At 32.0% G+C, this 25,082-nt stretch overlaps 1 protein-coding gene across 3 annotated transcripts in view; it reads left to right on the top strand.

Moving 5' to 3' along the window:
• Positions 1-25,082, top strand: part of LOC106466873 (RNA polymerase II-associated protein 1-like) — a 120,245-nt gene that overhangs the window by 12,796 nt on the left and 82,367 nt on the right. For all 3 annotated transcript variants that reach the window (XM_022394944.1, XM_022394942.1, XM_022394943.1), the window contains exons 3-6: positions 612-725; positions 3,288-3,328; positions 9,065-9,148; positions 9,695-9,821. In XM_022394944.1, coding sequence (XP_022250652.1) covers positions 612-725; positions 3,288-3,328; positions 9,065-9,148; positions 9,695-9,821 — 366 coding nt within the window. The remainder of the gene's footprint in view (positions 1-611; positions 726-3,287; positions 3,329-9,064; positions 9,149-9,694; positions 9,822-25,082) is intronic.

The raw sequence follows: 25,082 nt of genomic DNA, 5'->3' as shown, positions 1-25,082 counted from the left end.
GGACTGGTAAAAAGGTCAGAATGTATTTAAAGTGTTGCCATGTTTGTTGATATATCTCTTCTCTAACAATTTCACTATCTGCACATGTGTAGCATTAACATAGCCATTGAAATCTAATTTTCTTCTAAATATAACCACGATGATAAATCTAAGTGTGTGTTGATTTTGATGGCTGATTAAAATAATACAAATTGGCCACATTGCTAAGACTTTTTTTACTTTAATGCTAAAACAGGTTGCACATATATCTTCCTTTTTAATCATGCCTAAAATACTTTCTTATGAGAATCTTACAGTATTTTATATGTTATGTTATTACCATGAAAGTTTTTGTTGAAAAATAAAAATACTAAATGTTGTTATTATCATATAGTGTTTATCAGTACTTTCACTTAAATATCTGAAGTTTTGTATTTCACCATAGTGGTAATGTCGTCGGTTCAAAATAATCAGCAAGTTGTGTTATTGCTACTAAAATTATAAAGAGTTTTTTATAATCCATTTTAGATCCAGTCATGTAAAGAAACAAATATTAATGAATGTGTAGCAAGGTCCATATGTATAACATGATTAGTAACTGTTTACTAATACAGAATCTTGTTTTGTTTTAGGTCTATCACAGAACCAAACAGAGGGAGGAAGTAAAAAAATAAAATCTAAGTTTAAAGTAAGAAAAAATGAAGAGAAAACCAGCAGTGAAAAGAATGAAAGCATTATTTTAGATAGTTGAGTATATCAATATCATTCTTTGTGTGTATTAGTCAAGTTTCCATAGTGCCCAATAGGCTGTATTGCTTCACTATTTTAGTTATTTTAATATTTATTAATTGACTCTTAAGCTGTTGATCTTTGCACATGCGGAACATTATTGTAGTATTAGCTTCAGAGAAGTTGGTGTTTCTATGTGTTTTTATCATGGAAGATTTATTATAGACAGTTCACAGTAATTACTTGAAGTTTTATTCAGTGGTAAGATGTACCAATGTACCAAGACACATTTAATGAAAGTTAATAGTAACTTTTTTGTAGGTTTTTGATTGGTAAAAATAAAAACAGTATATCATATGAACAAAAAAACTAAGAATTAGGAAAGATCTACCCCTTCAAAAGATTTTACTGGTATAAAGGCCACATGTGAGCCCTTCACAAATGAGGAAATATGTACATATCTACATGTTCTTTTATTTTTTCTTTTATGCCTAACAGTAGCAAAACTGGGGATCATTATCCATTGTACACTATCAGCTAAAGTATGTCTAATATATATGAGCTAACTGGTCTTGTTATTTGGCTTATAATTTTGCAAGAAAGATATGATGAGTGGGTTGTTTAAAAAATAAATGTATGGCATTATAGAAATAGTCATTTCTTTTGTTTAGAAATATCAAATTCAAAACAATTTTATAAAAACATTCACTCTTTCTGTAAACATTCCTGAGTGATATAGTACTTATCAATTTATAGAGTCTCAACATTTTTGGGGATAGTCATACCATCTGAGGGTTCACTTCAGGGTCGATAACTAGTCATTTTGAGATATTATTAGCTTAGTGGTATGAAAAATTGTTTGTAGAAGTCATTTTGCTTAGGAAAAACTTAGACATCTTTAATCATCTTAGCTATATTCGTTTCCTCATGATATAGCCCTTTTGGATAAACTTCAAGATTTCTCTGTTCAGTTTAATAACTAGTTTAATTCATTTTATTTTGATTATCTGCTAGAGACTAAGTAATATAGAAAAATGGAACAGAGTATTTAACGTTATTTAGAACAATGAGATATGACTTTGTTAAATGTGGCCTGGAATGGCCTAGTAGTTAGGGCAGTAGACTTGCAATCTTCAGGTCATGGGATCAAACCCAGTGCCAAACATTCCTGTCCTTTCAGCTGTTAGGCTCATATAATGTGGCAATCAACCTTGCTATTCATTGGTAAAACAGTAACCTACGAGTTGGTGGAAGGTGCTACCAGCCAGTTGCCTTCTCTTTGATCGGCAATTCAAAATTAGGAAAGGTGGCAGATAGCTTTAGTAGCTTTACCATAAAACAAACACAAACTTACTTAGTGAAAAACCACAGTAAATGGAACAAACTTTCAGAAGTTTGATAATAGAGAAACTAGTTTCGACACATTTGTGCATCCTCTTCAGTCTCACGTGTCAAAACTAGTTTCTACATTAAAGGTTTTTAAAGTTTACTGAAAGCTTGCCAGATTTTGTGAAGATACAATAATTGCTTTCAGAGTTATAGTATGTATACCACCATGGTTACATGGTGGTTATGAGGTGCTGCAAAATACATCAGCCCATGGTGAAAGGGTTAAATCATTTTGCACTTAACAAGTTTTGTTTTACTGTGAAGGCTGCTGTGTTAGGCCATGAAAAGAAATATTTAGAAAACTCTGTGTGTGCGTATATATATAATGGGTTTAGAACTTGTTACATATGCATAAATGAAACCTAATTATTAATTTAAAATATATATTGGCTTGCTTATAATTTAAGTAAGGGTGAAAAAGATATTTTTGTTGTATGCCATTGATAAAAAAAAAGAAACTGCATGTGATGTATTTTTGAATCAAAACAAAGATTAAATTTACAATCTTAGAAGAACTTTATGGGAAGGTTTTACAAGAAATGTAGGAAGTCATAAAATTCAGTAATTAAAATTGCATCAAATGTAAGCATTTTTAATTGATTCTTTAGAAACATGAAAATGAAATCCTTTTAAAGTTTCAAAGCTATGAATTCATACAAATATTACATATAAAAATAGGATATTTTATTTACTAAAGCTACATAATCTGTAGAAAATTTGCTTGAAGTTTCAAACTATTTCATTCAATAGTTTATTTTTGCAATTCAATTCAGTTTGTTTTGACTGGCTTCTAATCAACTTGTAACTCTCCACGACATGGAAATGTCTAAATGTTTGTTTTACATATTGCTGTTGTTCAAACTGCTGAAAATATACTGTTTCTTTCACATTTTGATATCGTTGATATGTGCATAGCAAATTAAATAAACAATAACCTGACAGTTCTTTTTGCATAAAAGTGAACTCAGGGATACGAGTTACATTATGTAATAACAGTAGTTGTGCTTTGTCATTGTTAAAACATAGAAAAGTCTATTTGTTCCTTTATTTTTTTTAGCACAGTATTTCTTTTACATTTTTGTACAAAAAGTGTTAAATATATATATTTATATTTCATCAAATTTTTTGCATTTGAAATTTCTGCACATCATATTTTGTAACTATACAACTCTAATTCTTCCTCTTTGTAGATCATGACATAGGTTTTCCATCTGTTATTGAAGACATTGTGGTGAGTAAAATATAACTCAGAATTTTGTTACACTTATAAATTAACATTTGTGCTCAAAACCACGTGAACATTTAAATTATCTTATAGAAACAGGAAACTGCTGGATTCATTTCAGATAATTTAAATTAAAAATAATAGATGCTATGGTGAAAGTATCAACCATTGTTTGCCATTGTGGAATATGTTATGCTCATAGCTTGGTATCAACCATTGTTTGCCATTGTGGAATGTGTTATGCTCATAGCTTGGTATCAACCATTGTTTGCCATTGTGGAATATGTTATGCTCATAGCTTGGTATCAATCATTGTTTGCCATTGTGGAATGTGTTATGCTCATAGCTCGCATGATGGTGATATGATATTTTGTTATTGTTCAGCAGCATCTTTGAGGAATAATTAGCACAATTAGTTTTGTTTTATTTCCTGCAAGACTCTGGTAATACAAGTAACTCTGAACTAATATTTGTGGTACAAGGTGGTTATGGAGGACTGTAACACATTTAAAGAATCCAATGTGCATCATCTTGAATGTTTTCTCGCTTGTCACTTGACCTCTGCCATGTTTTATATGTTGGTGCATAGTCATGTGGAATTTTTTTAAACAATGCATGAATTTTATGTGACAAATTTTATGATTACATGAAAAACTAAATTAAGGCTTATAAACATGTATGGACAAAATTGCATTGATAAGCAGCTGAACCATCCTAGGCCATTGTATCAAAATTGACAATTTTTTCGTAAACATATGTTTATTCCTGAAGGTAAGTTATGTTTGCATAAAGAAAAGTTTTAAAAAGTTATAGTGTGGACTTATCTTATAGACATGGCATAACATTCTAAAAGTGCAACAATACAACTTGTTTTTATTATGCCATAAATTACAGATTCATTGTTGTATTAAAGCATAAACTGAAAAAAATTTCACATTATAATATTTTAAAAGGTACCTTGAAAATGGGTGTTTTAATAAAATTAGAAGTGAAAGGAGAGGGTTTTGAGAGAAAATGCTTAAAATTAGTTGGTAAATATGTGTTTAGCACTAAATATTCTATTCTATTGAGTAAATATAGACCAAGACTAGCCTTTGAGCATGTGCAGGTATATACGTCTTGTCATGTAGTACAATGTCAGATAAATTAACATTATTTTTATGCTATTTTTGAATTCAATAATTATTAGGTTATCAAGAAATTAATATCGCTTTTTTTTTAGATAAAAAAGCCCGAACAAGTTATATATCAAAACAAAACATTTATTGAATGAAATAGTCTCCATTCTTATCGATGATGCTTTTCCATCTTACAATCAGGTTGTTAATGTCCTGATTAAAGAAATCAATTAGCTTTGAAGCAAAATACATACCGATGCCCTGTTTAACACCTTCCACATTTGTGTATGTTTTCCCATTAAGATGGTGTTGCAGCGAACGAAAAAGATGGTAATCTGATGGTGCCATATCTGGAGAATATGTTGGGTTTGGGAGAACTTCCCAACTCCATAATTTTGTGTTGAGTCAACCGTGCCACCTGTGGAAGTACATTGTCGTGGAGAAGAAGAACACCTTTCCGATTGCCGAGTGAAGGGCGTTTCTGATGAAGGGCTTGATTTAAACGTTCCAGTTGCTGACTATAGATCTCTGCATTAACAGTTCACTGTGGATTGAGAAGTTTGAAATGAATTACTCCTTTGATGTCTCACCAAATGCAAAGCATCACTTTCTGTTGATCGAGTCCTGGTTTTGAGGTTGGAAGTGGTTTTTGTCCAGGACTGAACCATTGTTTTGGGCATTTAATATTCGCATTGAGAATCCATTTTTCATCACCGGTGACAATTCTGTCCAAAAATGGTTCATGCACATTACGCACCAGAAGAGACGAAGCAACACTCACATGTTGGAAACGATAATCATTGAAGAGATCAGTAGGCACCCAAATACCTTCTTTATGGAGTTTTCCCATATTTCTTAGATGTTTACATTTTGTTTCATGAGAGACATGTAATTTCAGGGCCATTTCATGAGTTTGTTGCCTTGGCTTAGACTGAACAAGTGTCTCCAGAGCATCAATATTAGTTCCAACGTGTCGGCACCTGCCATCTCAGTTTTTAAGACTAAAATCACTTGTACGAAATTTGTTGAACCATAGTTGACACTTATGAACGTTCAAAACATTTCCAAAAACTTCTTTGATATTCTTTGTGGCTACAGAGGCATTGTTTCCCTTGTATTCAAACAGCATTACATGCCAAATTAGATTAGAGTATACTAAACTTTACACATTATATAGGTACACTAACATGACGTTTAGGCGGTTCGTTTAACTACAATACATGATGTACGTTTTTTGGGGGGTGGTTAATGAAAGTGTTCCAAAATGCGACATTAATTTCTTGATGACCTAATACATATAGAAGACACTTCTAAATAAAAATTAGTTAAGAAAAACTACTGAGAGAATTGTGGTGTAGCAAATATGTGTTAATGTATTTTGAGTTGTACCATTTGTAGAAAATGACCAGAGGTACCTGTAGAATCCTATAAAGTAGACTGGAGCTATAACAATCAAGAAATGTTAGTATATCCTGTCTCATCAGTATCTATTAAATGCAGCCGAAAAATTATTAGTCATGCAGTAGGAAAACCATTAGTATCTTTGCAAAAATAAAACAATAAAGAGTAAATTCATAGGTATACCAGTTGTAGGAAACTACCAAAGATAATCTTCAAAAGTAGATATTGTAGTAGTAGCAGACAAAAAAACTATTAGGGATGCCCTGTCTCATCAGTATCTTCTAAATGAAGGTATAAAACTAGAAGGCATACAGCAGAAAGGTGTTGTGAGACAAGTGCACAATGCCTGATGTCATATTATGACTTTCTGCCAAAAGCCAGTAGTGGATTTGTTTGTAATTCCTAAATTTCCATACTTTGTATTGATGCTATAGTGCTAATTTGATATTTATGAGTTATTTTTGTAGTTTTGTCCTCATTGCTGCATTTGTTTTGCATCATGTTTTAATCTACTACGAATGTAATTTTCTAATAGTAATAATGAATATATAGTTACAAATTGAGAACTTATTATCATCATGTGAATGTTGTCAGTAACAATAAAGCAAAGTGAAAAAAAAAATGTCAAAAACCTATTGAGTAATGAATGGTGTGTAACAGCATACTAGCATTCAAATAGCATTGAAGATAGTCCATCTCTTCAATTATACACCATTGCGGATAAGAATCTGTGGTGTGGTGCAACAACAGATGAACACACATGAAATTATTAGAGGGCCTGAATCGATAATGTTCTGAACCAAACTACAAAGTAACTGTCTGCAGCTAATTGTGGGCAGTAATAAATAAATCAATAGGAATAGATAAATGAATAAAAGGAATTTTTTCCAACCATACATAATCAAAAGTGACTCTCTTGAATAAGAAATGAAAAGAAAGAGGAAGAAAATTAATTAAAGCACTATAAAGTTAAGAAACATTTACAGATATGGACAGAGTGAAGTAATTTTCAGTCACCTAGAAGTTTGCCTTTCCTGTCCTATTTCACTTGCATTAGAAGGTAAAATACATTTAAAACAAAGATAAGCAGAGAGTAAGATTATTCCTGTTCTTAAGGCCATAGAACTGAATGAATTAAATAAGGTTTTCAAAACTGTTCTTGAATATGACCAATGCTGGTTAAGGTGACAGAAGGTCAACAAGTTCAAGAGTGAGAAAACTGACTTTATAGGTGAAACTTGTATCTTTTAGAATAGAAATGGGACCATATTTATTTAGTGGAATGTTATATTTATTAAAAAATAATCTGTATATTTTGATTATAGTGGGAAAGTCATAACCATTAGACTTAAATTTTTCAGTCAGTAGTTTGGCATGGAATAAAAAAATTTTAGATTTATTAAGAATAAGCATAAAGCTTTTTAGTTGTGAAATTTTGTGAAAACAAAATCTTATTATTGTAAATTAAAGGACCAATTGATAGAATACTTTTGACTAAGATATTAGGGATTAAATTATTAACAGAAGGAAGAAAGTATACATGAAATTTGAACTCATTTCATTTATTGTAAATGTTGAAATTCAAATTGGCATTAGTAAGTGAGATATTTAGTTCAAGAAAATGACAAGAAATTGCCATTTATTAGTCATTTCAAGTTCCATTTCCACAAGATAAATGGAAGAGACTGTTAGTTCAAAGCCTGGATTATTTAAAGAAATTAGGTTATCTGTGTTGTGTAGCAAAATAAATAATGATACTGATCCAGGTTCGGTGATTCTAAGAGAAATGCTTGTAATAAAATGATACATATTAGCTACATTTGATGAGTAGTTGGAACCCATCAGAATTCTTATTTGTTGTTTATAAATATTATGGTTAACTTTGATGTAATTATTAAACTAAGCATATAGTAATTGAAAACATTTTTTGCAATCTTCTTTAGTTAAAAATTGATGGGAAATTTTACAGGTATCATCCAAATAACAATCAAAAAGAAAGCTGAAGACTTTAATAAGATCTGTTAAGAGTACTTTAGTGAAGAAAGTAGTAAAATCAAGAGAAATAAAGAAAATATTGTTTGTAATAAGTAAATTATTAATGCAATCGTGTACCTTTTTGTTTTTGTTAATGAGCTAATAATCTTTATCATAAGAATTATCTGTATTGATTCTAATATGATTTGGTAAGACATTTAGGATTTTCTTAAGCAGTAGAAGTATTTGGCAATGTTTTTACCAAGCTGGTGATAAATCAAATTTAATATGAATTTTATGCAGTTTTAAGATAGCTCATTGAAAAGGCAGATTTTGACATTTATGATAAACTGTCTTTTTTTAGTATTTTTTATAGAATTAGTACTGATTTTGTTTGCAGCAAAACTAATGTTAGTGTTGAAAGTTTTTTTAGATAGAAAGGGCATAAAACTTTTTTACGAACGAATATAAAATTGCATCTAACTCTATCTACACGGGTTGTTACAAATTTTATTTTGAGCTTGTGGTTTTTGGTTTGAACAGGTGATATGGAAGGTCAGGTTTGTAGATAGAAATGTTTAAGTCATTGGGTTGATTTTTGATAATGAGAAATTTTTTCCATTTGTAAGAGTACTCGATTTTCAGAATATAGTCATCTATATTTCATTCTAGTGATTTTAGAACAGTAAATTTGTTTGTATTCTTAGAAAATCTGAACTTAGAACATTTTTCTAGAATTTCTGTAAGCTTATCATCTTATAGAATTTTTAGACCGCTTGGAATGACATATTGATGAAAATTATCAGTCCAATTGTTATTAAAACAGTAATGTGGCAAAGCATCAGTGTCAGTGGAGTTTAATGTATTGATAAAAATCTTATTATTGTACATTAAAGGACCAATTGATATAACATACTTACAACTCTGACTTGGATATAGGTTTTTGAATGGAAAATAATTATTAGTAATATTTTGATGAATTAATGATAGTAGAGGGAGATTATTTAGTATTTTATATTTAAAATCAGTTACCGTAAAGGAATTTTCTTTCTTCTGTGTATCATGAAAAAGTGGAAGTAATAAGTGATTTTAAACCAAGGTGAAATTTGATAAGACCAGTAATTAAGTCTTTCTCATTTTAAAAATTCCACAAGTATGATAAATGTTTGTCAGTTATAATGTATTAGTTCTATTTTTTCTCTTGAGTTTCAGGCTCTGTAGACATCATGTATATTGCTTATTTTTTTAGGAGAGAGATGTCACTGGAAATCTTGTCACTGCTCCTGGTCCCGTAAATGAACCATTTCCAAAAGTTATTTTAAGGGACAAAGGGGTATGCCTCCTGTTTTTCTTACTTTGTTTATGTGATCTGTTGTCAATAATTAAATTTTGTGTGTATGATTGACGTTATACTAATATATTGTTGTTTTATCTACATTACTATGTTTCAGTTGGTTCTAGCACAGAGTTTTGTAAAATATTGTTAGAATATAAATTACATATAGTAAAATATTTTTATTACAAATGCTAATCTTGACACTAAATTGGAATATAATATTATTTAGCACTTTTTTACTCAAAATTTACATATTATTACATATTTTTCTATTTCCATTTTGAATACCATGGTATTTCAAAGTATTTAATAAAGAGGTTAATGTCAGTTGTATTATAAACTATATAAATGTGTGAAATCCATTTGATAATGAGAGTAATCCTATAACCTGGTAAAGATGGTTTTTGAGTGATATCTACACAAAGATAAATGAGAGATAATTTTATCCAATGGAATTTGAAATATCCTAATATATAGTTGTTAGTGTTCATAATAAAATAAATTATAGTAATTTATGTTTTCAAAATAAGCAGTTGCTTTCAGCTTGAAGGCAAAGCCAGGGATGTGAAGAAAAGCATATTTGCTCTGCAAATGGAAAGAGAGAATTTTCATTCCTCTGCTGTTAGTAGAGAGACAACATTTAGGTTACCGAGAACATCACATGCTGAAGGTACGTTAAATAAATTTTATATTTTGGGACAGATGTGGAAATTAAAAAAAAATTGTAGACTTGTCACTCATTCTATTAGTATGATAAACATGTATTGTGTTTTATAATGTGTAATGTTATGTTAATTTACTTTTAGATTTTTTAATGACCCTATTTATGTAAGTAATCTAGATATAAAACGAAACAATGAGGTTGATTTTTTAGCTCTTAATTTACATTTAGATATGTTGTGTGATGATGTGGCTAATGCTTCTTTCTCTGTATGAGTATCACAAGCAGCAACAATTATTTGGAAATAACTATTTTTATTTAGTTATAAAAATGTGACTTCTGTTTTATATAACATTTTGAAACTAAGTGTGTATGTTTTATTTCATTCCTATGGGATTACCTCTAAGAAAATAGAATTTTCAATCAAATATGTACTGTTAGTTATACTGATGGTGACTGGTAAATCATGTAAAATAGTATGGTCAAAACAGCCTCGGCACGAATTTCGCCGCCACTCTCTTCATAGCCAAATCTTCGGTCATAATGGAATGTGCCGAAAAAGTGCTGATGCCCACCTCTTCCGCAATTTCTCGGATAGTCACACGATGGTCCCGCATCACCATAGCGTTCACTTTGGCAATAACCTGGTCATTTCGGTATGTTGATGGCCGACCGGAGTGTGGCTCGCTCTCCACCGTTGTGCGGCTGTCTTTAAACCGGTTGTACCACTCCTTAATCTGTGTGATGCCCATAGCATCGTCACCGAAAGCCGTCTGAATCTTCCGAATGGTTTCCACCTGGCTGTCTCCCAGTTTCTGGCAAAATTTGATGCAGTAGCGCTGTTCCAGTCTTTTTCATTGCAAGGAAAATGACGGAACTGCAAAATTTCAGCCTAAGATGTTACTTTTTGTAGCTTGACCAGTCAAGGAACTTACCTACTATTTTCTGAGATAGTTGCATTGTGTCTTTCATGACCTTATGTTTGGAAGATACATAAAGCCGCCATATCTCACTGTCAGCTGCAAAAAAATTTATATTATGAAGCCAATTTTAGTGCTTTAACAGGTGATTACCCTAAAGTATTTAAAATGTAGTAGAAGACATTTGTGTCATGTCTGATACCTATGCTGAGCATGTGAGCTTTAGTTTAAAATAAGTTTAACACATTATCTTCTTAATTTACTTTATTTTCCTACAACTGACTGCACATTTTTCAGAATTCTTTTTTTTTGTGTTTATTTCATGTATATGTCTCAGAAAATAAAGTGTTTCCATGTAATTATTATTCGGTTTGAAACACTATATTTTATCTCTTTTCTTCTAGTTGTCACAAGTCACTGCATATTTCCTTTGGCATATTAGATCCATGAATCTCTTGTTTTTGTAGTTGTGCTCATGTATAACCTTGAACAAATTTTGGTGCCATGACAAGGATCTAATGATTTTAGAAGTGTTATATGATTTTTGTCCTTTTTCCTTATAAGTTACTTTTGCCTTCTTTCTCTCTTATATACGAGGCCTGTGAGAAAAGTATCCGACCTTATTTTTTTTTCGATAACCTGATGGATTTGAATCAAGCGCACTTGCATGAGCCGACCTTGAACCTTCGTGCCCATGCGTGAATTTTTCCCGCTTGTTGATTGCGCCAGTTGTTGGCAAGCAGCCATTGAGTGAGGTAGTGTGTAGTGCTCTCGTCAGCTCAATCTCAGTTAGAACTTAGAAATATGTAAGAATTTTGCAGGTTAGAAATATACATTATAGGAAAGTAAGATACTTAGTATTTTCAAACTAAAATTAATGCTCAAAGTAATTCTTGTATGTGCTTTAAGTAGAATGCCTCTGTTTGGTATTTCTTGATCAAAGCCAAAGAGATTTACCTCATTAGTCATAATGTATGCATATTTCAATAACCTTCTAAAGGCAAACTTTCTGGATCGGTAAAATACTGCTTTAAATGTCATATGCAGAAGTATCATAACAAACATGTAGTCCTGGACATAGCTTTAGATAATGTACCAATGCAACAGACAAATTGTGGCATTAGTTAACATACCAATACACATATATAATGATGTATCTAGCTTCGGGTAACATACTCATAAGAACAGTGAGAATTGAAGCTTTATGTGATGTACTGCTATAAACACTTAGTGACGGGCATAGCTTTAACATGTGTTGTAACAATACAAACATACAAACAGTGATGGGCATAAAATCAGATAACCTACTGCTACAAACACACAATGATGGACAAAGGCTAGAGTTTCTGACTAATACAAGAACAGTCTTTGTAATATGTATATTATTTGTGCCATATTATTATTATTCCTCTTTTCTGAAGTTACTAATACAATATAATAATATAATTTTGAAAAAATATTATTTCTTGTGTTTATAAGCTTAAGACATACCTGAGTGTCCATCACTGTTTTCGCAATTGCTGTTTGAACAACGTTTGTACGATCAAGGCAGTCAATACAATTTATTCTGAATACTCCACACTGCTCACAAATCACATCACCATTTTCTATCCTATAAAAAGTTGACCCATGAAAAATCTAATCAAGTAATAGTTAAAGAAACTAGTAATAGTTAAGTTAAGGAGTCTTTCAGAGAAAACAAATATTTAACACCAGTTTATCTACATTAACATTCAATTGAATACAAAATTACAGTTAAACTTCCAATATGAAATTAAGACATACTTTCTTACTCAGATATCTTAAAATTAATTTCATAAAAAACAAAACCACTTTACATGAAAATTCTGTTTTTGTTTCAGAACTTTCATGTAGAGTGACACAAAGATCTATCTGTGCATAACTGTGAATGAGGGTAGTCAACAGAACCCACTGCCAATTGTAGGGCAAATCTTATCTGACCAAATGGGATATCATCAACAATCTTAGAGACTCCTCAAATTGTCCCAAATTGTGGAGCACATTTTTATATCAATAAGCTGTGAACCAAAAGCCTTCAGATTCAAAGTCTTAGAACAATAACAAGTGGGCCATACCCCAAAAATCTTATTGTGCTTAAATATGTGTATTAAGTTCTTTAACACATGCAGTGATTTTTTTCTCCAATGTTTTTCACCATTACATATTTGAGGGTGATATTTTAGATCAAGACAGTAGTGACAGGGTTACTATTTTCTGAAGTGCAAATTGAGATCAGGATAGTCTCAAACCTGTGACTCTAGTAAGTAATTTGCAGAGTCATGAATTTAGCTCCTATGAAATCCAAATTTTTATTGCTTCAGAAAAATTCTAACTTCATAGGATGTTGTGCCATCAGTGAAAATTTCTATAGTCACAATGTAAACATTTTTTTGTCTTTTTTAGGGGAAGGTAAGGAAGGATTTCTCCCAGATATGCTAAAAATGTTAAAAGCTTCAAATGTTGACTAAATGTACATTTAATTAGTCACCAGTTTAAAATAAAAAGCAGGCTTTCTCGAACAACTATAAAATAAAATATTTAAAGTTCCATTTTTGTTTTTGTGTAAAGAAAGATTCCAATAAAACTGTAAGACACTACAAATATTTACAAAAAGTTTAACACTTCAAAACAGGGACATAGTTTACACTCAAAGAAAAAATATTAAAACCTAACTGGGCTTACCAACAGTATCTCATATCTTTAATTATGTCTGCAATACTCCCGATCAGGATTGAAACATTCTCGAGCTTCATTTCACGACTACAAGAAAATCACATAAAAGTACTAGATCATCATCATCTGAACTGGATTAATTATGCCTTTCACCAAATAATAATAAACCTTGTAATTTCTGAATTCTGGTAGGTATATGGGTAGGTCCGATTAATTAAAAAAAAACATTTTCTGACTATATTACAAGGTTATTTACATTTTTTAAAAAATAAAGTCAATGAGACAACTACTTAATTATTGTTCACAAATGTATAGATAGCTTTCACCAAATAATTTAAAACAATTATAAAATGATAATTGGAAATTATTCTTCGCTATTCTTACTCTTGAATTCTCTTTTCTATCTTTATAAATGGACATTTATGTAGCCTAACTAATAACATGTTTTTTTAATTTAATGTCTCTTTTCATTATTTAAAAAATGTAGATACCAATATATTAACAAAGATTACCCACAGATAACCAAGATAATTTAATTTAAAAACTTTCATTGGGTTTCTTTTTTCTGAACCATTAATACTGCATATTACAAATAATGCCACTGTCTAGCTCATGCTACTGGATTTGTCCTAAATTATCTCTAATAAAACTGATTTATAAATCTAATCTACTATATCTTTTATAATATGCAGCTGCACTTGACAGTTCTAAAATCCCGATTGCCTTTAGTTTTTTTAGCATAATCCTGAACTTGACTAATTCAAAAACTTGATCTGTTACATGAATAATAACAAACTGCTAACTGTGAAAAACACCATATCTGCCATATGTTTTGTAACATACAGCTAAAATTCACTGGTCTTAAAACCTGATTACTATATCTTTTGTAACAGTTTGATAAACTTGACTGACCTAAATATCTGGTGTTTTGGAACATATCATTGGAACTAATATGGTAAAAAACCTGACCTGCTATATGCATTTTGAGACACTACAAAACTTGGCTGGTCTAAACTCTTATTGATTTAGGTTTTGTAACATTTCTGAAGCCCTAAGTAAGACATCAAACTGCATCCAGCAGTATGATAGTCAACTGTCAGGGTAACAGTGAGATTAGTATTCTCTAGCTGCTGTAGCCTCTAGGTGTAACACTCATTAACAAGGGTGTAGCTGTCATTACACAAATACGCAATTGTATACTAAAGTGTGTGTATATTGTGGTAGAAGAATTTGTGTACTGATTGGAAATCTTATAAAACTGACTATTTTTGCCACACATTTTACACCATAAAGATTTCCCTAGGCTTAACATTAATATTAGACTTTAAGATTCAAATTATTATTTTAAACTGGAAACCTATGACTGTCTGATACAGAAAAGTATAAATTGCTATCTGAAAGCAAGTTGGTTTCTCCTGCGTGTAACTCTTTTCCACAGAGTCTAATTGGAAAAACAAAGCATCATTTCAAAAGTGAGTTATTGAGTCAATATCTATGGCTGAGGTATAGCAAGTTGGAAAATTATGTATACTGCATCAATTGTTTTATTTTCATCCAATGAAGCCACACCACCCCATTTGTCACTCCAGTTTGGGACTGGTCTAACATAGCCGAACTTCATATTAGAGATGGCTCCCTTCATCATGATTGTTCTGTGAAAGCAGAGAATTTCATACAGATCATGGAAGGCTCGAAGGATAATATCAGTGGTGCGATCAGGTAACAAGTGCATGATAAAAAAAAATAGAACAGGGCTATCATGAAAACTATAATAAGAACCATACTTCTACATGCACATCAAAACATAGCACTTAGAGGTCACACCAAGGAAAAGTCCAACTTCATAAGTATACTGGAATATAGAGTGGAGAGAGATTCATTACTGGCTGATCATCTACAGCATGCTCCTGCCCAAGCAAAGTACCTCAGTCCTCAGATTCAAAATGAAATTATCAACTTCATGGCCAACAGTGTTTCTAGCCTAATAGTACAGGCATGTAACAGTGCCCTCTGTTTTACAGTACTATCTAATGAAATGACAGACATCAGTGTATCTGAACAATTGTCACTTTCAGTGTGCTTCATTGCAACCACATGGTAATACATAGTTTATTCATATAGGTGTAAGATAACATAATATATATCATCCCATAATGTGGTTTAGATCCTAAATATTCTTAAAAGATATTAGCTTATTATTGATGTATAATGTATCCATTTTATATTGGTTCAAACTGAAACCGAAAGCATTATATTGCCTTCAGGGTTCGTTTTACAAGATTTCAAAGAGGGCGACAACTGGCAAATCTCATTCTTTCAATCCTGGAGGTGTATGGGATATGATGGTGTCAGGGAGTTCAAATGGGGTTCAAGTTATTATTACCACTTATATGCACATATTATTTTTACAATTTTCATTTATAGATGTATATATATATATATATATATGAGTCACAAATTAACAAAGATTTTAAAAACTGCCTTCAATAATATATCATCTTTATTAATTCTTCTTAGGCTGTCATTAAAAGAATGGATTCCAGTGGCAGCATATACTCATTGCCAGTCTCACTGTTTAAATCTTGCCATCATCCATGCCAGCCAGGAGGTTCTAATCAGAAACATGATGTCAATGGTGTAGGAAGTAGCTTTTGCCTTACAGTATTCACCCAAACAAATGATGGCTTTCAATGATGCCTTGTAGAAAGATCCAGAAAGCATGACGGTGCTACAAGGCAGACAAAAATTGGTTGAGTTTTGTGAAACTAGGTGGACTGCATGAGCTAATGTACTATCCACCTTCATACAGGCCTTCAATGTAATCATTCACTTTTTCAAAGCTGTAAAGAATTACAGTGAAGCTAAAGCAAGGCAACTGAGATATTCTATTCTGAGATTCACTTTCATCATCATTCTCATTAATGTGGAGAGGATCTTGCAACTCACATTGCACCTGTCAATTAGCTTTCAGAAAGTGAACACGAATCTGGTGGCAGCTGTGAGTGAACTTTCATTCTCGTTTCCATCCTCCGTAGGTAGCGTAAGAATGATAAAAAATGGGACAAAGTATATAATGCAGCAGTGTAGATGGCAGAAAGCCATAACATCATGCCAAGCATGCCATATCTAAAAGGTCGACAAACTAAAAGATGCAACACTCCAGCCAGTGAATCATAAACTTACTGGAAGCAAAATGTATACTATACATTCCTTGACCACCTGATCAATCAGTTGACAACATGTCTTCTTCAACCAAAGGAACATTTCAGAGTCCAGCCCTTCTATAAATATTTCTACCCAAAGATCTTGATATCAGTGTCTTTGAAGAATTCAACACTGATACACTTGAACATGATACTGATACACTTTGAGCCAATGAGGTGGAGTGATGGAGAACTAGATGGCAGTTGGTACCTTTGGATCATGTGCCATCTGATATTCTTGATGTTCTGGATCACACAGACAAATGCCTGTGCCCTAACATTGTTGTTACTCTCACCACATTCAAAATAATGCCTGTGAGTATTGCAACTGCTGAACGATCATTCAGCACACTTCACTGTACCAAAATGTGGTTGAAATTAATGATGCCTCGAGAATGAATTTCATCCTTGGGTCTGCTTCAAATCCACAGGGATATAGACATCAATAGTGATGAAGTTGTAACTGCTTTCGTTCATGCCAAACAACAGAATATAGAGAAGGTTTTCCCATATTGATGGCAGTTTTGTTTTATTTGCTACTGTATAATAGTTGCCTTGCAATCTGTCCATGTTTTGTTTTTTGATGTTATCACACTGCCATGTACATTATATTTCTTTTACTTTTGTTCATTTCCATGACTGTGGAATAAAACATAGACTGTTCAGGTCAATGTTTGTCATTTGTATTCAATGATAATATGAAAGGATATGATTGGTATTGTATTCTATAGATAAGTAATGGTGTTATTTACAATAATAAAAAACCAGATTCAGAGGATTCTAGCTGGTCTCCATTTTGCATACTCTTACTAGCCACTTAGCTATGCCCCTGATTAGTCTCCCTTAATAGGGTTACAGTTGAAGCCAATGGGATGCAGGATAGTAAATCATCCCATCTGGTGGATGCCTGGTGGACAATGAAAGAGTAGATTTGTACAAGTTAGTTGAGCACTGCAACCTGCTACAATATTTTGCCAAGCATAATGTATGGTATTTCATGAATCAAGGAAAAACCACAACAACATGAAAGGGGTCCCTAATAGAAATGGGGAAGACATCTCACCCAGTAAGGAAATTCATGTGCAACAGATACTCCTGACTGTCAGCATGCTACTGTCCCCATCCAGACGATAGCAGTCAAAGTGGCAATATGGAATGTGAGGACTCTACACCAAATTAAAAACTGTTTAATTCAATGTGAAGAGATTAAAGATCAATATCTTACGTCTGTGTGAAATACATTGGAGATATGCTGGAACTATTGTTTCAGAAGATATGAAAATCATTTATTCAGATCAGATGTATGAAAAAGGAGTTGTGTTGATTTTGGATAAAGAAACCTCAAAGTGTTTGCATGGATTTTGGGCAACATCTGATAGAGTGGTGCTTGTGAAAATAAAGGCTAAACATTTCAACATTGTAATAATACAAGTCTATGCACCAACAGTTGAAAATGAGGAAGAGGACATTAGTTATTTCTATGAAGACCTTGAAAAAGTTAAAAAACATTGTAAACCCAAAGAAGTGGTCATAGTGATGGGAGATCTAAATGTAAAAGTTGGTTGTGAGCAAGTAGTTAATATTGTTAGACCACATGGATTTAGGGAGAAAAATGAAAGCAGAGAAAAATGAATTGATTAGTATGTTGAAAATAATCAAGTCATTAATAACAGAAGGTTTGAGTATCACCCAAGAAGAAAGTATGCATAGAAGTATGCTTAACCGAGACCCCTGATTTGAAGATTTGAAGTGATGCGAAGAGGATCAGAAGTCATAACACAAACTTTGGAATTCATAGTTGACTGTGAATAATTCAAGATGATGATAAAAAATTACCAACAAAGGTAAGTTACTGTGGCAAAAAACTACAAAAAACCAACTGTAACAAAATAATAATTGTCATTTAACAATATAGAGAGAGATTCCTCCAATGGGACAAATAGCAAATATATGGTGATTCAACTTCCCTACAACAATGTATGAATACAGATTATAACGGGCAAACTGGCACAGAAAAAAGAAGACAAAAGGAAAGGAAAATAGGCTTATCAATGACTCAGTGTAATTTTATAGATCACCATCACCACTGTGGTAAATAGCAGGCTTTTCCATTTGCCAATTTGTTACAATTATCAAAGTAAGTGTTGAGTGTCAAGTACTAACACAATCAAAATCAGAGAAGAGTATTACCCAACTTTCTTTACCCAATATTCACAGGATAAGGGTCAAAGTGCACATCACAACTTTTACAGAGTTGTATTCAAAATTGAATTAAACAATATTATTATCAATGAACAGGGCACCAAAACATAGTTTATAATTCAGATATTAATATTATATAAGTTTTGATTTCTTCATTTAACTCTTTAAACCCATAATTTTTTGCACATTCTCCCAGAATGATTTTCATGATTTCCTAATAATTATCACCATACCTTATAAAATTTCAATTTACTTAATTTTGTGGACAATAACATGGTTTTGATTAATTTTCAGTCAAAGAGACATACATGTCACCATCCGTTAGTTAAATCGGGATTTTCGGCCAGATTCTGGCAGTATCCACTCGGGTTTATAGAGTTAAAAATAAAGCATTTAAATAAATTTCCAATCTTTACTTCTATGTGTCATGTGATGCCTCTCTGCTTCGAATTCTTCATATTAGGTTTTCTTTCTTTCCATATACAGGTTTCAGAATATCCACCAATTAGCTACCCTAACTACAGATATTAACCAGCCAGAAGTTAGAATAAGAACCTTCCATCTTCATTATTTTCTGAGATATCAATTAATTTGTTATACTCATCACAGAAGCTTTTCTCAATTCCGCATGCTTTTGAAAATACTTATTTACTTACACTTACATTTTAGTTACACATTTATAACCAACATAAAAGCCATTTTGTGAATTTTGTAATTATGATTTCTTTATGGTAATATTACAACAGCGGAAGTCACGTGACGCTAGTAACACGTCATGATATTCTCGAAGGTTCTTGAATGCTCGAGTGTTTACTAGATGTGCAGTATTCTTGTATATAAGACTGCCAAGAAGTGACGGCAACAAGGGAATTGAATTGCAGACAGAGATAGAGACGGACAATTGAGTCAAGCGCGTGAATCGTTGTGAATTATAGTGTTTGTTTAAGTTATAGCATGACTGTGGAAATTAGATGTATTGTAAAGTTTGTACTGAGAAAGAATAAACTAGTTTTATTTAAGAAAGGACTTGTATCGCTAAAGTTTCTTCTGAAAGAATTTTTATGGAAAATTAACAAACAAACACAGAGGTGTAACAGTAATGTATTTTAGAAAAAGGAGCCATTTCCCAAGCAGATTTTACTGAGTGAAGACCAAAATCAGTGTTATGAAAAGTAATTAAAATTTTTAAACCTTTTTATAGGTCAGTTAGAAAGCCAGATAAACTATAGTAGTTTTAAGGCATTCTGTTTTACTGTTTCAATTATTGTTTGCATTTTAACCTTCTCACTACTGGTAGGTCAAAGTGTGCATGTCACAAACTTTTGTAGTTATATTCATAATTCAATTTAACTACTTTATTTTGAATGTATACAAATAAACTTGACATCAAAACAGTTATTAAATCAAATTCTAATATAACATAATTTTAACATAAATTTTATGTTCTTAATTTTATAAGGAAATATTCTCAAAAGTCCTCAATCTCCCCTAGCATGAGCATTATGACCTTCGTTCTTTAGGTTTCCTCCTCTAATTTATTTACTTCTCTGAAGTAGAAAATTGAATGTAAATTACTCATTATAATATCGATATAACTAAGGCAAAGTCTAGTTTTTACAGCCATCAATCATATTTGTTTAAGGAGTCATAAACTACAAAATTAGATTCATTTCTCACACCAACCTGACACACCCTTTCTTTTACAAATTGCCAATAATTTTCTCCAGTGTTTTAAACTATATCATTTATAACCAATAGAAAGTTTTAATATATCAAATGATGTATAATGCTACATTTTTTAAGTACAGAGTTCTCTCAATTTCATCTTCAGTTTGAAAATTTATCTCATGGTGTACAGGTTGAGCAGCAGAGGGAATTAATTTAGGCCTCTCTTGTCTTAGTTAGAAAATCAGCAAATGTACAATAGTTAGAGGACATCATGTGCTTTGTGTGTGTTATTAATCTGTGTTCTTAGATGCTTTATTTAAGTAAATAAGATATATTTAGTGTACTAGTACCATCATTATAAAACAAGTAGTTTTAAAATTCATCAGTAACTGACAGAGAGAAGAAAAAGAAGTCAAAGCTAAGTACTATATTTCTTGTTTTTCATGTATATTCTTTATTTATTGTTATAAAAGTAACTTAAATGTAAAAATTAGAAATTTATTGGGTTAGATATGGTTAAATTAGGTAAAAATAAATAATAACAATTCTTCATGAGGTATGCTTGTGACCAGCTCCTGTATTACGTAATTCACTAGAGTAACATGAGCTGCACATTCGCCGAATGATTTACAGTAAATGTTAATTATCCAATAATGGTTTGGTCCAATGGAATGACTTCATGCACATGGGTTGATTATTCATTTTTTTACAGTCACTGTATATACCTGCATCTAAAGAATCAGATTAATGTGATAATTAGCCATCTTAACAAATCATTAGACAATATCCTCTATGTGTACATATAAATTTAAACAGGTGTCTATACATGGCCAAATTATTGTCAGATAACCATCAAAACTGATCATATGGTAATATCTATTATATATACATCCACATACCAGACTTAGTTTTGTCTAACAATTTTTGTTAATCACTCAAAGGTAGTTATTACATGCATGTCTATAATAAGTGTTTTACCAGATTTTGTTAAATCTATTGGAAATAACCAATACATGTTCATGTATGTATATAACCATACTTGTATGTTTTGTAAAAGTCTTTATCAGTCCTTTCCAAAGAGCTATTACATATATTAATCATTTGAAAATACCTATTCCATGTATATATACATCTAGAAATAAACTGACTAGCCATTTCTATCAATATTATATATCATTAGCCACCACATATATGTATACATCTATGAAAAGAATTAAACTGCTTTTCCTACCTAAACATCTCTGTATATATGTATATAACCAGACTGGTGTGTTATTTAATCAACTAACAACTAGCCTTACATGTATGTGTATACAGAAAACAAAATTATGTTATGTAATGATCTTTGTTGATTATTTAGCAATAGCCACTATATGAAAAGAATGTACACAATCAGTGTACAGTGCTATCTAACCAATATTATAAATCATTCTGTAATAGCCATTACATTTTCATATATGTATAAAACCAGGCAGGTTTACTATCTTGTTATCCTTAACAATCACTTAGTTATACCTGTTACATGAATATAACTATCCTACTCGAAGTCATGGGACACACCTGTTAGGAAAATGGGTGTGATGACAAAATATGCAAATAGTTTGGCCTATAAAAGTGACCAGCAGCAGTTCACTCGAAAGTCATTATACACCGAATGACGAGTACATGGAAAGGGCTAACAGAGGTTTCAGAGGGGAAGGATAGTTGGATGTTGTTTGGGGAAAATGTATGTACATGCTACTGTGCAACAATTAAACATTTCCAGGTCAACAACTGGCAACGTGCTAAAGAAATGGAAGTCTACAGGTGACAATGAGTCCAAGGATCGACCAGGTAAGCATAAAATACTGACTTACAGGAGCCGACACACCTCGAGAAAGCTGCTTACCTCATCTTGCCATCAGATCCTAGAGAATCTGTGTTTGGAGATGCGAGCAGCCACAGGCAATCCTATAAGTGTTTCCACAACACGTCGAGAACTGCATGTCATGAATTTTCATGAAAGAGCTGCAGCCCACAAGCCATTGATAACAAAAACAAATGTACACCATCAATTGGTATGAGGCAATGTACACTGAACCTGAACCATGGATCAATGGAAATTGGTCCATTGGAGTGATGAGTTACACTACATGCTCTTCCAATCTGATGGATATGTGAGGGTATGGAGGATGACTGAAGAATGCTTATTACCTGAGTGAAGTTTAGAGGTAGCAGTATCATGGTCTGGGGGTGCTTCTCGTGTTATGGACTAAGTCCACTGGTCGCAGTGCATAAATCCATGAATGCTGAGTCCTATATTGATGTTCTTAACAATTCTGTGTTTCCTACATTGTGGCAATTTTATGGTACTGGTCCTTACATCTTCCAACATGATAATGTTCCATGTCACAAAGCAAGGATTGTGAACACATGGTATGAAAAGAATAACAATGGAACATTTCAGTGGCCAGCACAGAGCCCTGACCTCAACCAGAGAGAACATCTTTGGGATGAACTGGAATGCAAAATTAAGGCAAGGCCAAGATGGCTCTCTTCAGTAGTGAAGCTTACTAATGCTTTAAATGAGGAGTGGAAAACAATACCACCAGCTTTCTGCCAGAAATTAGTAGACAGCCTTCCAAGATGCATTGAAGCAGTCATTAAGTCCAAAGGCTAGCCAAAACGCTATTCATTTTTTGGAATAAAGATGTTTATTCATAACTACCTGTGTCCCATGACTTTTGATAGATTAGTGTATATACACACAAAAAAAATTCAAATTGCACTGATATCCAATGAACTTTAGTAACCATTTGGTAATAGCTTCTACATATACCTTATATACCACAATAGCTTAGTGTGATACCCATCTTCACTAATCACAGGGAAACAGCAACCACTAAATGTGTGTTTGTATGTATAACAGCAGCAGCACACTGGTGTCTTACCTAATAACTTTTATTGACCATTTGACAATAGCATCTATACATACATGCATATGGAAAATTAGATTGATGTTTTATCTAATAATCTTCTTCAATTATTTGGCAATTTAACAGATTCTACATGTACATATATCTAAAATTCATAAAACAAATGAAGTGGTTTAACTATCAAAAGAAGAAAATAGAATTCCAAAACAGGTATAATAATAACCAAACAAACAGCTAATTTACCAATATTCATGCAAATCAAATGTCATGTATCTTTGTGACACTTTGAAATCAAAATTTGTCTATTACATATGACAACTGCTTTTAACTTATTTTAAACAACACCCTTAGAAGTAATTTGTTGAAACCTTTTGTATCTTATAAAGGACAATCCATTTTATGTTTAGTATACTGAAATAAATATAACATATTCAAGTTCTGATTATCTCAAATCATGATATCTTGGGTCTCAGAAGAACTTACAAGGCCCAATCATCTTGTCTTTTCAACTTTGAACAATCAAATTATTCTGATGAAAAATTAATTAAGTATAATGTTTTAAAAAAAAGTAGTCAATATAATGCTGAGAATACATATATAATCATAAGAAAGAAAATGAGTCAGCTCACCAGTACTCGTGAAAGTCAAATGTCACATATACCAGGTCAGGAGAATTGTATTCTAGGATATGGTTCAGGTAGGCATCAGCAAGAACCTTCTCCTTCCCAACCTGTTGCACAAGATTAATAATCACTTCACTTTTGTATATTGACAACTCCTGAGCAAAGTGTTTCTGAAAAGCTACCCTTGTCTCCTCTTCCCCTGTTGAAAAGTAATAGTTCTGTTAACAAACAACAGTAGTATCTCAATATTCAAGCTTAATGTAAGCCTTTTTTGAGGCAAAAATTTTGGCCTTTCTCAAAAGATTTAAAAAATTCCTCATATCAAATTTTTCAAACATATTTTATTAGTGATATCTCTAGAATTATGAAATACACTTCTATAATCAAAAACATTAAATCAAACGAAAAGTCTAGGATAAACTTATTTTGTGCTGATTTCCTTGGTAATTCATGCTTTTACCTTTACGTTCTATATTTTCCTAATTTTTTTTTATTGTAATGGACCCTACACCCTAATTTCCAAGTTATTACTCTTATAACAATTATAGAGTCAAGGTGTGAAGTGTGATTTTGTGGCAACAGAACATAAATCAGGGGCCCTCAGATTTACTGTCCTGCTTACTAACCACTAGGCCATGTCCCACCTACTAATTATGACAGATTATTACTTTGAAAGAAATCCATTTAATCTTGTATTGTAAAAAAAAATAAGAAAAATGGCATAAATTCAGACAAAAAACGTTAGCATTTTCTTAAATTGAAAATGTATTTCCAATAATACCTACCTCCTCTCACACTGCAGCTATTACTTTACTGTCAGGGTTTATTTTCCTTTGCCCACCTAAGCATTGGTCTGATTTTTTTCTCATTTGATCCAGTTTTTTATTCCTCATTTATTGCCCTTAGCGATATCTGTTTCGTGACACTCTCCACTTATGTCAATGTGCCCTCTCTCCTAGTACTATGTATAAGCACATAGTTCCTGCAGATAATATTGTCACTTTTTTTTTGACAAAGCATTAACTAATGGGTTTCTCTGTTGTTC

This window comes from Limulus polyphemus, unplaced genomic scaffold (genome assembly GCF_000517525.1).
Source record: "Limulus polyphemus unplaced genomic scaffold, Limulus_polyphemus-2.1.2 Scaffold2407, whole genome shotgun sequence".
Classification (NCBI taxonomy): Eukaryota; Metazoa; Arthropoda; class Merostomata; order Xiphosura; family Limulidae; genus Limulus; species Limulus polyphemus.
Note: the sequence above shows the minus strand (reverse complement) of the source record. Positions and strands in the feature narration are given on the sequence as shown.